Source organism: Peromyscus californicus, unplaced genomic scaffold, assembly GCF_007827085.1.
Source record: "Peromyscus californicus insignis strain IS unplaced genomic scaffold, ASM782708v3 Scaffold_4__1_contigs__length_199733344, whole genome shotgun sequence".
NCBI classification, from domain to species: Eukaryota; Metazoa; Chordata; class Mammalia; order Rodentia; family Cricetidae; genus Peromyscus; species Peromyscus californicus.
The window spans coordinates 5,299,219-5,313,420 of NW_026294562.1; the positions used below are offsets into that span (position 1 = coordinate 5,299,219).

Consider the following 14,202-nt stretch of genomic DNA (forward strand, 5'->3'; position numbering starts at 1 on the left):
TACAAATGTGAAACCCCACATCCAGCTTTTCTCTTGAGTGTGGGTTTGAAGGACCACAGTTGGCCTCGGGAATCCTTAATGCTAAGGACACCAAGTCTTGTCAGGAGCAGACTGTAAGCATAGTTGGTTCTGTTCGCCTGAAGAGGGAGATGGCCAGTTGGACTCTGGAATGATGGGCTGGGCAAAAGGAGGCTTTACTGGTGATAGTGGCATACATCTATAATTCCAGTGTGGGGAAAGGCAGAGGCAGGAGGATTCTGGAGCTCTCTGGTCGGCAAGGCTCAAGTTCAATGGGAAACATCATCTCAAAAAGAAGATATTTATAGTATTCCTGAGGAACAATACCCCAGTTATACTCTGGAATTCACGTGCCTGTGCACATAGGGATGGGGACACACACACACACACACACACACACACACACACACACACACACACACACATACACAGAGCTTTAATTGAGATTTACAGCATTCACTGTTTTCTACCTTACTAAGCCATCTTTTTTCTTTCTTAGAGTAAATATCGGCAGCATCCTGGGTCTTTCAAGTACACAGCTGTGACAGATACTCCCAATCTTCTACATGCCAAGTTCAGCAACCAGATCACCAATGAGGTGAAATCTTCAGTGGTGGCTGTTCAAGGATGGCTAGATTTAAAGAGAAAAAAAAGGGGTGGTGGTGGAATGTGTGTGTGTGTGTGTGTGTGTGTGTGTGTGTGTGTGTGTGTGTGTTTTATGGGCTGAGAGGGGAAAGGTATTCGAGTTTATGGGGGGATTTGGAAAGAAAAGAACATTTCATACAGACCCTAACACATCTTCCAGAGGAAGTAGTCTGTAGTCTGGTTCCTCTAGACCAAGGGCAGACTGGAATCTCAGCCTCGGGCCACACCCTAGAGGGGCGGGATCCAAACAGCCACCGGACAAGGACCTTAGCTGACTCTTTTGAGCAAAGGAATCTGAGAAATGATGGCCTGTGGTTCTACTCTAGGCAGATGGTGCAAACCAATACAGTGTTCATTTATGGAGGGCTTGTGATAACCCGAAGGCAGGTCTAGGGTACGACATCGGTCTGGATTCTTCAACCTTTGTCTCGTCTTAATCTCACTCAATGTATTCATCCCCAAATTACTATTCCCAATAAAAAATACAAGGAAGGGAAGGATCCCCTCTGCCGAAATTTTCTCCCCTGCCTACTGGCTCTCCTGTCAGCTGAGCAGACACATATTATCAGATTATTTTCATTTTTAAGATTCCCCCAACACTAGATTTCAGAAATTATGTGTAGATCCGGCTATTTTTACCATTCGCCTCCACATTTGACCCAAGCCTTCTAAGCCTGGAAGGGGCACCTGAGGACAAGGACGCCCAAAGAGACAGAGTTCATCATCTTGCACAGAGAGGCCGTCAAGTTAAAATGCTTGTTCGCCCTTGCTCTCTCTTTCTAAACTGTGAGCCATGGGGTAACCATGTTTTAGGATGGCCTCCGACGTTGCAGAAGTCAGCAAGCACTGACCCATTTCTGAGCACAGGGACGAGTCCTCCAGGGCAGCCCTGGCTCAGCTTGCTCTCAGAAGGGATCCTGAGGGAGCAGGGAAGGGTGAAGACCAGGGCTGCCTCTTCCCATCAGCAGCACGTCTGTTCTGTGTCCCAGGTCTTAGACGCCTGTGCTGTATCAGGAGAATGGATTTCAGTACAATCTCCACTGTTTTCCTTCCTCAGTGTTTAGTAGAACAAACAGCAGCTCCCTACACAGTCCTTCCATTTCACATGATTCCACTCACACAGCCTGACTTGACCGAAAGGAATGTCCCCACAACCCAGGCTGAGGCTGTGTCCAAGGAGGCGTTCTGCTGCCGTATTTCCCCAGCTGCACACACAAGACTCACACCGCTTATCTCCTCACTGTTTATTTATTTTTAATTTGGGTGCAGCGCCTCTATAAAGCAGCTGGAGAGGATGCTCGACACCAATACACAGCGACCCTTGGTTTGCCTGAGTTCGTTCGAGCAAAAGCCAATGCAGACAACCTGAGCGAGGTAAGTCTTTCTCCCTGCTGAGGTTCAAGTTCAAAGTCACCAGCGTTGTGTCACACAAGTGATCCAACAGCCACTTTCCCACCATTTGCTGGAGCTTCTCAAAAAGCACCCATTCTAGATGCCGTGTAAAATCTATAGGTGTTGTATATACATGTATGCTCAGAGCCTCCACAGGGCATGTGCTAATGAGAGTTTGCTCTGTAAAACAGAAATTGTTTGCTGCTCACAAATGGATTCTAGGACACCATGCTACTAATGAAAGGGCATGCAGACTTTATTCATTGATCCATGTATTTTCTTAAAGATATACATGTGTTCCCATTTTAGGCAAAATACAAGGAATCTTGGCGTAATCTTCGTGCCCAAGGCTACAAGCTGACAGTAGACGCTCTCCCCTTCCAGGCTGCTCGGGCCTCTGGGAACATAGCTAGTGATGTGAGTGAACTTCTCTGACCTTCCATCTTGCTTCCTCTCTGTTAACTTCATATAAAACAATGTGTGAGGCTGAGTTTTCCCAAATTGAAGCAAATCTGTAACTGTGTGAGACAAGACATCATCTGCGGAATATATTAGTTCTGAATGAGGTCCTTCGGCAAAAGGAGGGCCGAGCACAGGCTAAATCCGTGCAGAGGTCTCCGGCTGAAGGCGCTGGTGACTCAGGTCTCACGTGAGAGCTGCCTGTCTGCAGCACCACCCAGAACAAGGACGAGAAAGGAGATGGCGGTCGCCTCCCCCTGGCTCTGTCCTTCCCTCCACAATCCGCCCGCTGTGCTTCGTATGTCCATAGCTTTGGGACATGAAGGTGACTTTCTCTTTCCTGCAAACAAACCACAGAAAATGTGAACTTCAAATGAGCAGATCCTGTCTTTAGGGTTTAATGTTTTTCCAAATATGAGTGGATAAAATACAAGTTTCTTTTTCACCCCTTTTGATGAAATTCCTTTTGGCCACAGGATACACAAGGGGAGCAGGATGCTCCCTGAGGTTCTGAGGATCTGATTTTAATTAGATTGGAAGAGAGATCTAATGTTTTCATCCTTCAGCCCCGAGGGAGGGAGGCATGCTTCGGGCCAACTGCCTGTGGTAGGTCTTAGAAGCACTACTGCCTAGAACAAGAAAAGGTGACCCCTCCCCCTAGGCCTGTGATGAAGTAACACAGGTGGGCACACATTGGTTATGTGCTGCTGTGAGGTGGGTATGTGTTAGCTGCATGCTGCCCCTGACCAGCTGGCTGTCCCTTCTAGTTTCTCTATAGGCATGACTTCGTGAAGGAGCGTGGGCAGCTCATTGGGGTCCGGAGTGTGAGTGATGACCCAAGGCTACAGCACTGCCGGAGGATGGCCCAGCTGCAGAGTGAGCATCAGTACAAGAAGGAGGCAGCCAGCGGCCAAGCCCAGTGCCACCTGCCCATGGATATGGTGCACCTGGTCCATGCCAGGAAGGCCCAGGCCCTGGCCAGTGACCATGACTACCGGACACGATGCCATGAGTTCACTGCTCTGCCTGAGGATTTGAAGATGGCCTGGGCCAAGAAAGCCCATGCCTTACAGAGTGAGGTAGGCTGCACAGCACTGGCTAGTCCCACCTTTCTGCTATACCTGAGGTTTATCTTTGAGCTTTTGAACGCTCTCCACCCCAAATTTGGCCTGTGACCTCCAGGCCTGGATTATTTCTTCCACGGATATTTATTGAGCAGCTACTGTATGGAGAACACTTCGCTGGCTTGTTTTTTGCTCTCTCCACCTGAGTTCCTGCTCTGAGTTTCTGACTTCCCCTCCCCTCCCCTCTCCTGTCCTCTTCTCCCTTTTCCTCTCCTCCCTTCAATTCTTCTTCAGCAAAGAAGTGAAAAATATCCCCTGTGCGTGTGGAGCTTCCACTGCCGTGAAGGGAGATTAATGGTGATTGATATGGTGGATATCTTATATCTCAGATGGTGATACCTGCTAGGGAGATAAATAGAACACAGAAGTGGGGTGGGAGTGTGTGTGTGTGTGTGTTTGTGTGTGTGTGTGTGTGTTCATGCACATGTGCAATCTTTCTGTTTTTTTTTTTTTTTTTTTTTTTTTTTTGAGGCAGGGTCTTGCTTTGTAGCCCCAAATGGCCTCCAATGTGAGGTGCTCCTGCCTCGGCTTCTGAAATGCTCTGATTATGGGTGGCACCCGCATGTACCACCACCCAGCTTATGTGCCATTTACACTAGGGCATCTCTGCAGCTCTCATTGGAAAGGTAACATTTGAGCAAAGGCCTGAGTGGGATGAGGGAGGGGGATGGAAAATCTATGCAGACAGAACAGTAAATTCCAAGGCAAGAGCAGGAACATAGTGACATGTCTGAGGGCAAACAGAAGCCCATGATTGGAGCTGGGGAGACGGTTTGGTGGACACAGCACTTGGCATGCAAGTGAGAGGACCAGAGTTTGGACCCCCAGAACCCACATAAAAGCCAGACAAGTGTGGCAGCCACCTGCAACTTCAGCACTGAGAAAGCAGAGACAGGGTCCCCGGATCAAGCTGCGTAGCTTGGCTAGCCAGAAAGCAGCAAGCTTCGGGGTCAGTGAGAGACCCTGCCTCAATCAATGAAGTGGAGAATGATTGAGTCTGCCTGATGCCAACTTCAGGCTTGTACATGCATATGCACATGTGCACCCCCCACACACACTTGTGCCCCCACACATGTGAACATGTATGTATACACTACTACATACACAAAAAGATGTGGATGAATGAAGAGGTCTCGGTGGATGGGGCAGACAGCATTGGCCTAGACTGAGGATGGGAAGGGTGGGGACGAGGGCTAAGATGATGCAGCCATGGCTGACATTGACTGCCACCTTTGCTGTTGCTGCAGCTCTGGGCTGGGAACAGCTGGTAGAGCAGGTTTGGTGAGTTGAGCTCAGATTCTACTCTCTGAACTCTGACTCTCTTAAAGGAAGGTTCTTAAAGCAGTGCCAATTTTGGGATCAAGAGGTGTAGACCCCAAGGCTCTCAAAGGAGAGATCTAGCTCTAGTTAAGAGCAAGGGTGAGTTGGGGGATGGGGGGTTGGAGTGGTAGAAGCAGTTACACTCTGTGTCATGGAGGAAGGCGCTGGAGTCATATTTCTGAGGTATACATCCCGTTCCTCCACACTGGCCATGTGAGTTGCACAGGTCCTTCATCTTTGCCCAGTCTTGGACATGGTGACAATAATAAAGTGGTCATATGCAATGTGTATGTAGGACACACTGAGTGGCAAGCATAATGCCACCCATCATTTCTCTGGGCCCTGTGACAACCCTAAGAAGAAGCCATTCCCAGTTTAGATGTAAGCCATGGACCTGCTGGCCATGGGCCCTTGTCATGCGTTTGCACCTTTGGGGACTCCTAGGCCAAACCGTGGAAGTGTGTTCTGAGCGCTGCAGGACACTCAGCAGCACCCCAGGCCTCAAGCCTATATTACCAAAGTAGCAAGTACCTCCAAGCATTTCCTGGGGAAGTGAGGTTAACTCGTGTTGAGAAGCCAGTTTTCAGTCGAGAGCTGTTCTGTGTGAAGTACTTAGCATGAAGCCTGATCTACAGGATCCTAGAGGAAACAGCCACTTTCCTAAGTCCCCTGACCTAGTCCCCAGTTCTGGCTGCCCTCAGAACAGGGCCTGCTCTTAGTTCAATAAGCAGGGAACCATAAACACAAAGTGGTTATTGACTATTATAATAATGATCTTATTAATGAATGACTCATCATAATACGTTGCTGAGCAAGAAGGTGGCTGCTCACCCAGCTCTGCCCTTAGCTGGCTAGGTGACCCTGAGTAGTCTTTTTATTCCCTGGACTCCATCCCAGAATCAGAAAAGCAGCAAGGTTTGATCTGGCCCATGATCTCAGACTTTTGAGAGTCATAATAGGGTTAACATGATGCCAACTTTTATTTTACCAAGGAAAGAAAAAGAAAGGAAAACCTAAACATCACCTGAAGGTATGATTTATGTTACTGTTATTTTTGAAAAGAAAGAAAAAGTTTTTAACATTTAAAAAAATATCAAGAACATAATTTCAAAAGGAGAAATGGCAGCTGGCAACTGTATATTAACATTTTAAAAACAGAATCTGATTTACAGTTCTGAGGGCTAAGAAATGATTGCTTCAATTTCACATAACAGTGTGATGCTCTGTGCACTGTTTTTAACCTATGATTGGTTAGATGTAAGAAGTCTGAACTCCCAGCTACACTCAACAGTGATGATGCTCAGGGTGTTGGCTTTGCTATAGTCTTTGTCAAAATCTCCATCTTGCATGGCTAGATTATATAGAAAAGGAAACACATGCTCAACATGAGTTCACCAGTCTTTGTTCTTCTAAAAACTGTTTGTGTGTGCATGTGTATGTGTGCATCATGTGAGTGCAGTGCCTGCAGAGACCAGAAGGGGCATCATACCCCCTGGAACTAGAGTTACAGGCAGTTGTAAGTTGGCTTGTATGGTTGTTTGGTGCTGGGAACTCAGGTGCAGTCCTCTGCAAGAGCAGCAAGTGCTCTTCACTGCAGGGCCCACCCTAGCCCCTCAACAAGAGTTCATTGGTTGAGAAGCTTCTCCTGTATTTCCCTGCCCTGGCCCGGAAGAAAGCATTAGGTTGTACCAGAAGGTCTGAGAGATGCTCCTCACTTGAGCTAAACTCCACAAGGCCATGATTGCTGATGTCATGTCGAGTTCTGCTTCCCTTTGAAGGTCACTTGAATGTACACGCTGGCCTGGGGGCATCCATCATGATCACACGCAGTGACTTTCATTGCCTGTTTGGTCTTTTGTGAGCCTACTGTTATCTGCTCCTGCATGATGTCATTCCAGGACTGTAGGGGCTCAAAACATATCGTCTCCCACCCTTCCCCAGTGTGGTAACCTCAGGTTGTCTCTTGAAGCAATCCAGGCTTCAGTTTCCCTATCAGAAACAACAACAATAATGGCTAAAATGTATAGAACCCCTACTTCCTGGGCCGGGTATTAATATAAATATGTCGCACAGTCTCATTTCATATAAAGGTAGGTCTGAGTATCACTCTTACTTTTACAGATGCAAATGTGAGACCCTCATCATCTAAGTCATCTGCCTTGGGTCACAAGCTGGCAGGGAAATGACTTTCCCAAGGCTCTAGAACTAGAAAGAGGTGGGGCAGGGCTTCTGTAGGTGGCTGTGTTATCACCTAGGCATTCTAGTCTGTGTTCTTGATGGCTTCCAGTGTGGCTTACTTAGAGCATAGCAGCCCATAGCGCTTCTCAGTGTCCAAACCATCATTTGATCACTAAAACTATTCTGTGGGTGAGAATAAGAAGCCCTCCTTTGCACTACAGAATGCATTGAGATAATGAGTCTAAACAGTCCCGCAAAGGTAGTAAGGATGCCACTTCTTATCCACATGATGAATAAACCCTTTCCTCCAGGTACCGCCTCAGTACAATTGCTTACATGGTACCTACATTTACTATCACTTTGCAAGAGATTGCTCCAAAATGGGGGTGTTTGGAAAGTCACACCCATGAATGAATTCTCAAGTGGCCTGCAGACCTTAGTATAAGGGGAAACAGAATCTGCCATTTGGGTGAGTCAGGTCGGGGTGGGCAGTGTGCGAAGGTTTATTCTTAGACTCAGTCTCTGAAGCCGTCTGGATAGCTGACTCTTCTTGGCTCCCCTCCTCTCTCCCTCCTTTGATCATGAAGTCTGGGGCAGGTGTGTTGTTTTTAGGGTCTGTGTGAATAGTCAAAGCTGGGCTGGGGAGATATCAATAGATGATGTGTTTATCAGAGTCAGAGGCACAGTCGGATCTTTGGGGACCTGCATCTTGCTTCCTGACTTACCTGTAATCGTACTGTTCAGCCCAACAAAAGACAAGTTGAAAGAGTGCTCCCCACTCCATCTCGCTCATGAAAGGAGCAGGGCCTGGCTGTGAAGAGGCCCTGTAGGATTATTCTCTCCAACTTAGAAATTTATCCAATTTTCTCTGCTCTTTATCAGAGTCGAAGGCAAAAGCATTGCTGGTGTAGACTGAAAAGACACTGTATGAAAAGCAATCTTACTGACATGGGGTTTTGAAACCTGCTCCTGAGCCCGAGTGATGCCTCCCTTCACCAGTCAGAAAGCAGTGTGGAATTGGCACAGGGGCATTAACCGGCAGACAGTAGATCAGACGCAGACCCGCTTTGAGGCCAGCTGTGAGGAGCACTGTGGATCCTGAAATGAAAGAGAACTAAACAGGCCGAGAGGCTGGCATCCGGAGCGATATTTTGCGTTACAGCAGGGCTTATATCTAAATTAGAGAAATGCCATCAACTTCATTTAGATCCAAATTTCAGATTTCCTTAGAGAGGCTTTTTCCACCTTTAAAAATACCCAATTTCCATAAAGAGGAGAAGAAAGGCGCTCGGGTGACGGTGTCACTGTAGCCGATGCAGGCAGATCAAGGACTCCTAATAAGATTTGACAGTTTAGGGGCGCCAATCAGGGCCACCGTTGTAATGCTCCTATTTATTTTCTCCCAGGAATGGTGCTGTTGGCCTAATCTTCTAAGCCCTTAACATGAAGAAAGAGGAAAAGATTCTGCCTGATTTTGCAATATAAGCAAATCATAATGAGATACAGCTGGGGGGTGGGGGGTAAACTGAGGCATAGAAGGATTAAAGGGACTTATTCATTGCTAGCCCATCATACTTAAATTTGTTTTAGTTTTTAACTTCCTCCTGTAGTTGACCCCTGCCCCCTCTGTGGCCATTAGCTGAAGAGCAAAAATCTAATGGTCTCTTGTCCCTGGGGACTCTGAGGTTTTCCCCAAGGATTGTTTTGACCTTCAAATGTGACAGAGAGACTGAGTTGCATGTTGGTAAGGTAATTTGCTCCGAGTCATAGCCGCTTCGATCTAGGGCTCAGAACCCTTTGATCAGCTGAACGGTGTGTAGATGGTTTTTGTTTGGCAGGTGGTAGATTGCCTCACTGGCAGAAAGAACCCAAATAATCCTGGTTGATCCCTGGATTTGAGCGCATAGCTCTTTCTTTAAATGCTTGTCCACGGATGTCATCGCTGTCGGCTTCAAGTCTTGCTAATGGGGGCTGCTTGCACCTTGATTGTGCTCCGTTACTTTATTCATGGAAAATGTGCAAACTCAAAACATCTGGACTCAGAATCCTCTCTCAATGAAGTCACTGAACTGCTGGGATGAAGGGTGATTGCAAAGCATGATTTATTATTCTTTATTGTTATTATTCTTATTACAAAACAAGGGCCTTGCTGAAATGCCCGCTGGGTACTAGACACGGTCCTGACAGAAGCTCTTGATCTTCTTTCTGCAGTTTCGATACAAGTCAGACTTGATGGGCATGAAGGGCACAGGATGGCTGGCTCTGAGATCTCCCCAGATAGAGAGTGCAAAGAAGGCCGGAGAGCTTATCAGTGAGGTACCGTCAGCCCAACCTTCCTGAGTGATGTGGGCAGCCTGAGTGTTTCCTTTTGAATAGAGAACCTGTTTGCACAGTGCAGATCATGCCACCATGGACCCAAGGCTGATGGATTCCCAGCATTTTTTTCTGGAGCTGTTTGCAACCCAAACCTAAAACAACGATATTTCCCTGCAACTAACTCACTGCCGAGGAGTTGAAGGCATTAAATACATTAGGAGCTTCTTACTAGATACGTTATGACCAGTTATCATCTAATGTGGACCACTGTTTTCATTGGCAATTCACTGAATCTGTATTTACCCACTGAGTTTGGTCCAATGGACTGAGGTCACCTGGCTTCTGGGGGTATTAAAAGTTACACAGGGCTAGCAATACCAACTGATTGATGGCCTGGGGACATCTGTCCTAGAATCTCCTTGAGAGAGACACTGCCATCTTTGGTTTTCTTACTAACAGAACTTTCCTGGAGAGGGTCTAAGTGAGGCTCCACGGATGCCTAACACCTCTCTTAATAGAACTTATTCACAGCAAAGAATCCCTTCTTTAAGAAATGAAATGTTTGTCACATGCTTTTAATCATAAAGGAAGCTTGGGTCCTTCCCATGCTCTTGATTGTCAGGTGCCTATCAAACAGAGTGGCTTGTCTTCTGATATGCCATTGTGATTTATACATTTGGTCCCAAGAAGCCAGGATTAAAGATGGAAGTGATATTTAACCATGTATCACGAGACTCTTTTCTTTTATAGACCAAGTACCGTAAAAAACCAGACAGTATCAAGTTCACCACGGTGGTAGACTCTCCAGACCTTGTTCATGCCAAGAACAGCTACATGCACTGTAATGAGGTGGGTTCTCCAATCTCACTAAGCTTGGGCATGTAGTGGGGTGCTGTGGCTTGGTACTAGATGGAGGTGCAAGCCATCTGGGTGCTTGTGGGCCAATTGCTAACCTCTTCCCGCCCCATTCTCCTTATCTGAAGGAGGAAACAGATGGGAGAATGGTGAGGGCAACCATTCCAAGGCACAGTTGAGTGAACTTAAAGAGGATTAAATAAGTGAAAGCAAATAAAGCTTTAAGTGAGCACAGGAGCACAGTGAGTCCTCTACAAAGGGCCTGCTACGGTTTGAGTTATAATCATAATGATACTTAGCATTACTGATGATCTCTCCAAACACGAGGTCAGGTACATCTTAATTGCTGATGTATGGAGTGGAGTTAAAAGGCTTATAGAACCCTGGGAGTGAAGAAAGGATGGTTATATTCAGAGCTTCCTTATGCCTTTGCTGCCTGTGTACTTTAGGCCTGTTTCCTCTTCCAGGGGACAGGAGGCTACAAGAGTTTCCATTCTTCATGCAGTTATGGGACTGCCTGCCCCCAGCCCAAATGCTGTCGTGAACAGTTCCCATTCTCAAAGCCTAGGATGGGAACAAAATGTCTACACCTGTAGAAATAGATGGGATTCAAATGCTTCTTAAGGTTGCTGGCAAGGCTTAAAATCACTGCTCTAAGAGTGAAAACCAAGACAAAGATTAATTTTAAAGTTGTATCTTTGTGCGATCTGGGTAAACTATGAAAACCTTAAGGTTTTAAACACTAAGACATTTAATAAACTTTAAAGTGAAAAAAAGGCCAATTTGCTTTATATTACTACTATTTGTATTGAACAACAGAGCGTCAAAGACCTGGGAGTTGTCTCTTGTTACCAGTGAACACCCGCACTGGGTTGCAGAGGGTCTGAGACAGCCACCCATTTCAGGCGGAATACATTGCACAGGCGTGGCCAGCCAGGGAGCTGGTTTATGGTCCATTTGGAACAGATCATGGCAAATATTTTAACAGTGTTCACCATTGCATGACCCTGGCCACATGGGAACCTTCTACTCACCAGATACTTCTAGAAAGATTGTCTCTAAGGGCAGTGCTGAATTCCACTTCATCTAGTAAATGGAAGAGCCAGGAGAGGGCATTGGCTACTCTTCTCTTGAGCTTTTACCGAGTATAATTGTATCTAGGCTCTGCCTTGACCATCAGTCTGTCTCACCCACAGCGCCTGTACAGGTTGGGAGATGCAGACTCCCTGCATAGGTACACCCCAATCCCAGACCACCCGGATTTCACCCGAGCACGACTGAACGCAATGCACCTGAGTGATGTAAGTAGGTCTTGTGCGGTGTGTGCCTGCTTCTGTAACATTTCCCGGCCAGTTGAGTTTATTGATCATTATTATTATTTTAAGTCCTAAGAAGGAGGACATGAAAGTAAAAGAACCCAGAAACCAGAACAGGACAAACTGCTCGTGTGACTTCCTATCACTCCCCTCACTGGGCCTCAGTTTCCTTACCTGTAAAATAGGAGGAAATGGAGCTGAGCTAAATGGAAGTCTGATTCTGGGCTGGACTCTGAAGACCATGTGCCTGGTCATGTGCCTGGTAATGGTCAGGGGTATGGTCCCCAGGTTCTGGTAGATGTAGGCAAACGGTTCTGATGATTTCTTGGACCTCTTTCTTTAGCCGTTCAGAGAAGTATGACTGCAGAGATAGAATGACACCATCTCACTCTGCAGTTTGAAAAGATGTTCTCAATGTAGCTGGCTCCTTTGTGCACGGAACCGTGCCTGCCAACACTCCAGCTTCCCCTGGACAGGTGCCCTTTGCGTACATAACCAAGACAGTGTTTCCCAAACCCGGGCTTGTTGTTGGCAGGGGTTGGAGGCCCCTGGTTGTAATAGAATAGGCAGCTGCTCAGCCGGCAGTGCTGTGATCCCCAGATAACAGGTAGAGAAGAGATGCAATCAAAAGACACTGTCAGATTGGAATAACACAGGCTGAGTGTGTCAGCCTGGGGCAGCGAGCGGCCTCCTAGAGTCCAGCCATTCTTCCTTCCCTGGCCTGGCCATTGTGTCCTGGGGCTGCGTGTGGATCGACAGCTGCTGCTCTTCACCCCAGAGGTGTCTGCCTTGCAGGGGTTGGAGAGAGGCGCCTTCTAGTTAGCGTGTGTATTAGTTTGTTGCAGTTGTAAAGCCCTGTGGGATCCCACACGGTGAATGCTCTCGTGCTTTGTAAATATGAGTTATTAGAAGCATTTGATGCTTTTCAGGGATGAGCGAGGGATAATTTTAGAACAGCAGCTCTGGTGGGCTGGCCTCCATCTGGGGAAGCTGGACCGCCCCCTCTACAGAGCTAGCACAGAGGGTCCAGCTCATTAATTCCCAAGGATGGGGAGGCCAGGTCTCCACTGGAGTAACTCTCCAAGGACCACAGCCCAGAGACAGGGATGAAACTACTAACTAGTTCATGAGGGTCCCAGCTTAAGGAGGACAGCCACCCCAGGCTGGTAAGAGAGGTGTGGTCCTCTCACAAGGTGCAGGGGCAGCCTGCAGAGTCCTGGAGCTGAAATTAGCCATCAGGGCTCACAGGGTGTGGAGAACTCGTGGACCTCGTTTGAAAGAGCACTTCTTCAGGGGCGTGTGGAATGTGCACAATTGGATCAAGTGTTCTGTGAGGAGGATGTGGAGGCAAAGTGACCTTCCTGAGCAAAGAAAGCCATTGAGATGTGCAAGGCAGCCGAAATAACTCAAAATCAAATGACTCTAATGTGTAAGGACGAGGACAAAACTGTGATCAAGAGGAGGGGTGCCCAGGGTTCCAAATCAAAGCGCCTGCGGAATCTAAAGAATGGCAGCGGCCGAGCAGAAACCTCAGCAGCAGAGACAACACGGGAGGAAGCCTCCATAAGCAAGCAGTGTGTGGGGCCCCAGGAGAAAGAGAGCCGGCACACTGGAGACAACCCCACTTAGACCACTGTCTCCACAGGGGTCCCCGGGTTACCCAGGCTCCAGGGCTGGGTCCATAGGCCACCCACATAGTCTGGTGTTAGACTTGAAGTTCAAGGAAAGGTTGATGTCATTAACTGACCTAGATGTAGGGTAGAGGCTCTTACTGGGAAGGAACTGGGTCCCCCTCATACAGAGTGTTTAGGGGTGTCGTCTCCATTTCCTACTCGGATATCTTTGGAAGCCACTAAAACAGGAAGCAGACTGCTGGAGGGATTGTTGATGGGTTATCATCTGACTCTCCCATCTCTTGAATACCTTCCAATCCTGGCTGTTAGATTAGATAGTGACCCAGTACACCCACACATTTGGCCCTGGCTGTGAGGCTGCAGTTAGGGGGTTTCCCATGTTAGGTCTGTGTTTCTTGGGCCTTGTGTATTGGGCTTGTGTGTTGGTTGTTGGGGTTGGAGGTCATGGTGCAGGCAGCTGTGCCGACAGGAGTCACACATAGACGATGAGATCTACCCTGCTTGGCCCAGGCACTCCATGATCCCCTTCTAGTGCTGGGCACAGAATAAAAGTGGGTGGAGCCCTTTGCTTTTCATCTGCCTCTGTTCAGTCCTCCAAGCCTTTGCAGAACAGAGGGCCGGTCCTGACTTCCATTTCCAGGCAACAAAAGGAAGGTTCTTAAGGGGCCCTTGACCTGCTGCAGCTCTCAGAATGAGCCGGCGTCCATCACAGTGTGGGGCTGTCATTTTGTCATCTGTTGCTGCTGTGACTCCCCTGCTGTCTGGCTTCTCTAAGGCTGAATAAAGGAGAGCGTCTACTGGGGTCTCCCGGAGACTCCTTTCATGGGGGAATTGCCTCATCTTGGGAAGATACAGCTACATGAAGGCACTGAAGATTTTGGTGCCTCCATAGGTGATGTGGCATGCATAAGGCCTGGGAGGATATGATTACAGACCCCCAGAGGG

General features: G+C 47.7%; 1 protein-coding gene across 5 annotated transcripts in view; it reads left to right on the top strand.

Moving 5' to 3' along the window:
• Window positions 1–14,202, top strand: part of Nrap (nebulin related anchoring protein) — a 71,544-nt gene that overhangs the window by 53,152 nt on the left and 4,190 nt on the right. For all 5 annotated transcript variants that reach the window (XM_052762433.1, XM_052762435.1, XM_052762434.1 and 2 more), the window contains 7 exons: window positions 518–616; window positions 1,933–2,037; window positions 2,365–2,472; window positions 3,282–3,593; window positions 9,348–9,452; window positions 10,203–10,301; window positions 11,504–11,608. In XM_052762433.1, the coding sequence (XP_052618393.1) occupies window positions 518–616; window positions 1,933–2,037; window positions 2,365–2,472; window positions 3,282–3,593; window positions 9,348–9,452; window positions 10,203–10,301; window positions 11,504–11,608 (933 nt within the window). The remainder of the gene's footprint in view (window positions 1–517; window positions 617–1,932; window positions 2,038–2,364; window positions 2,473–3,281; window positions 3,594–9,347; window positions 9,453–10,202; window positions 10,302–11,503; window positions 11,609–14,202) is intronic.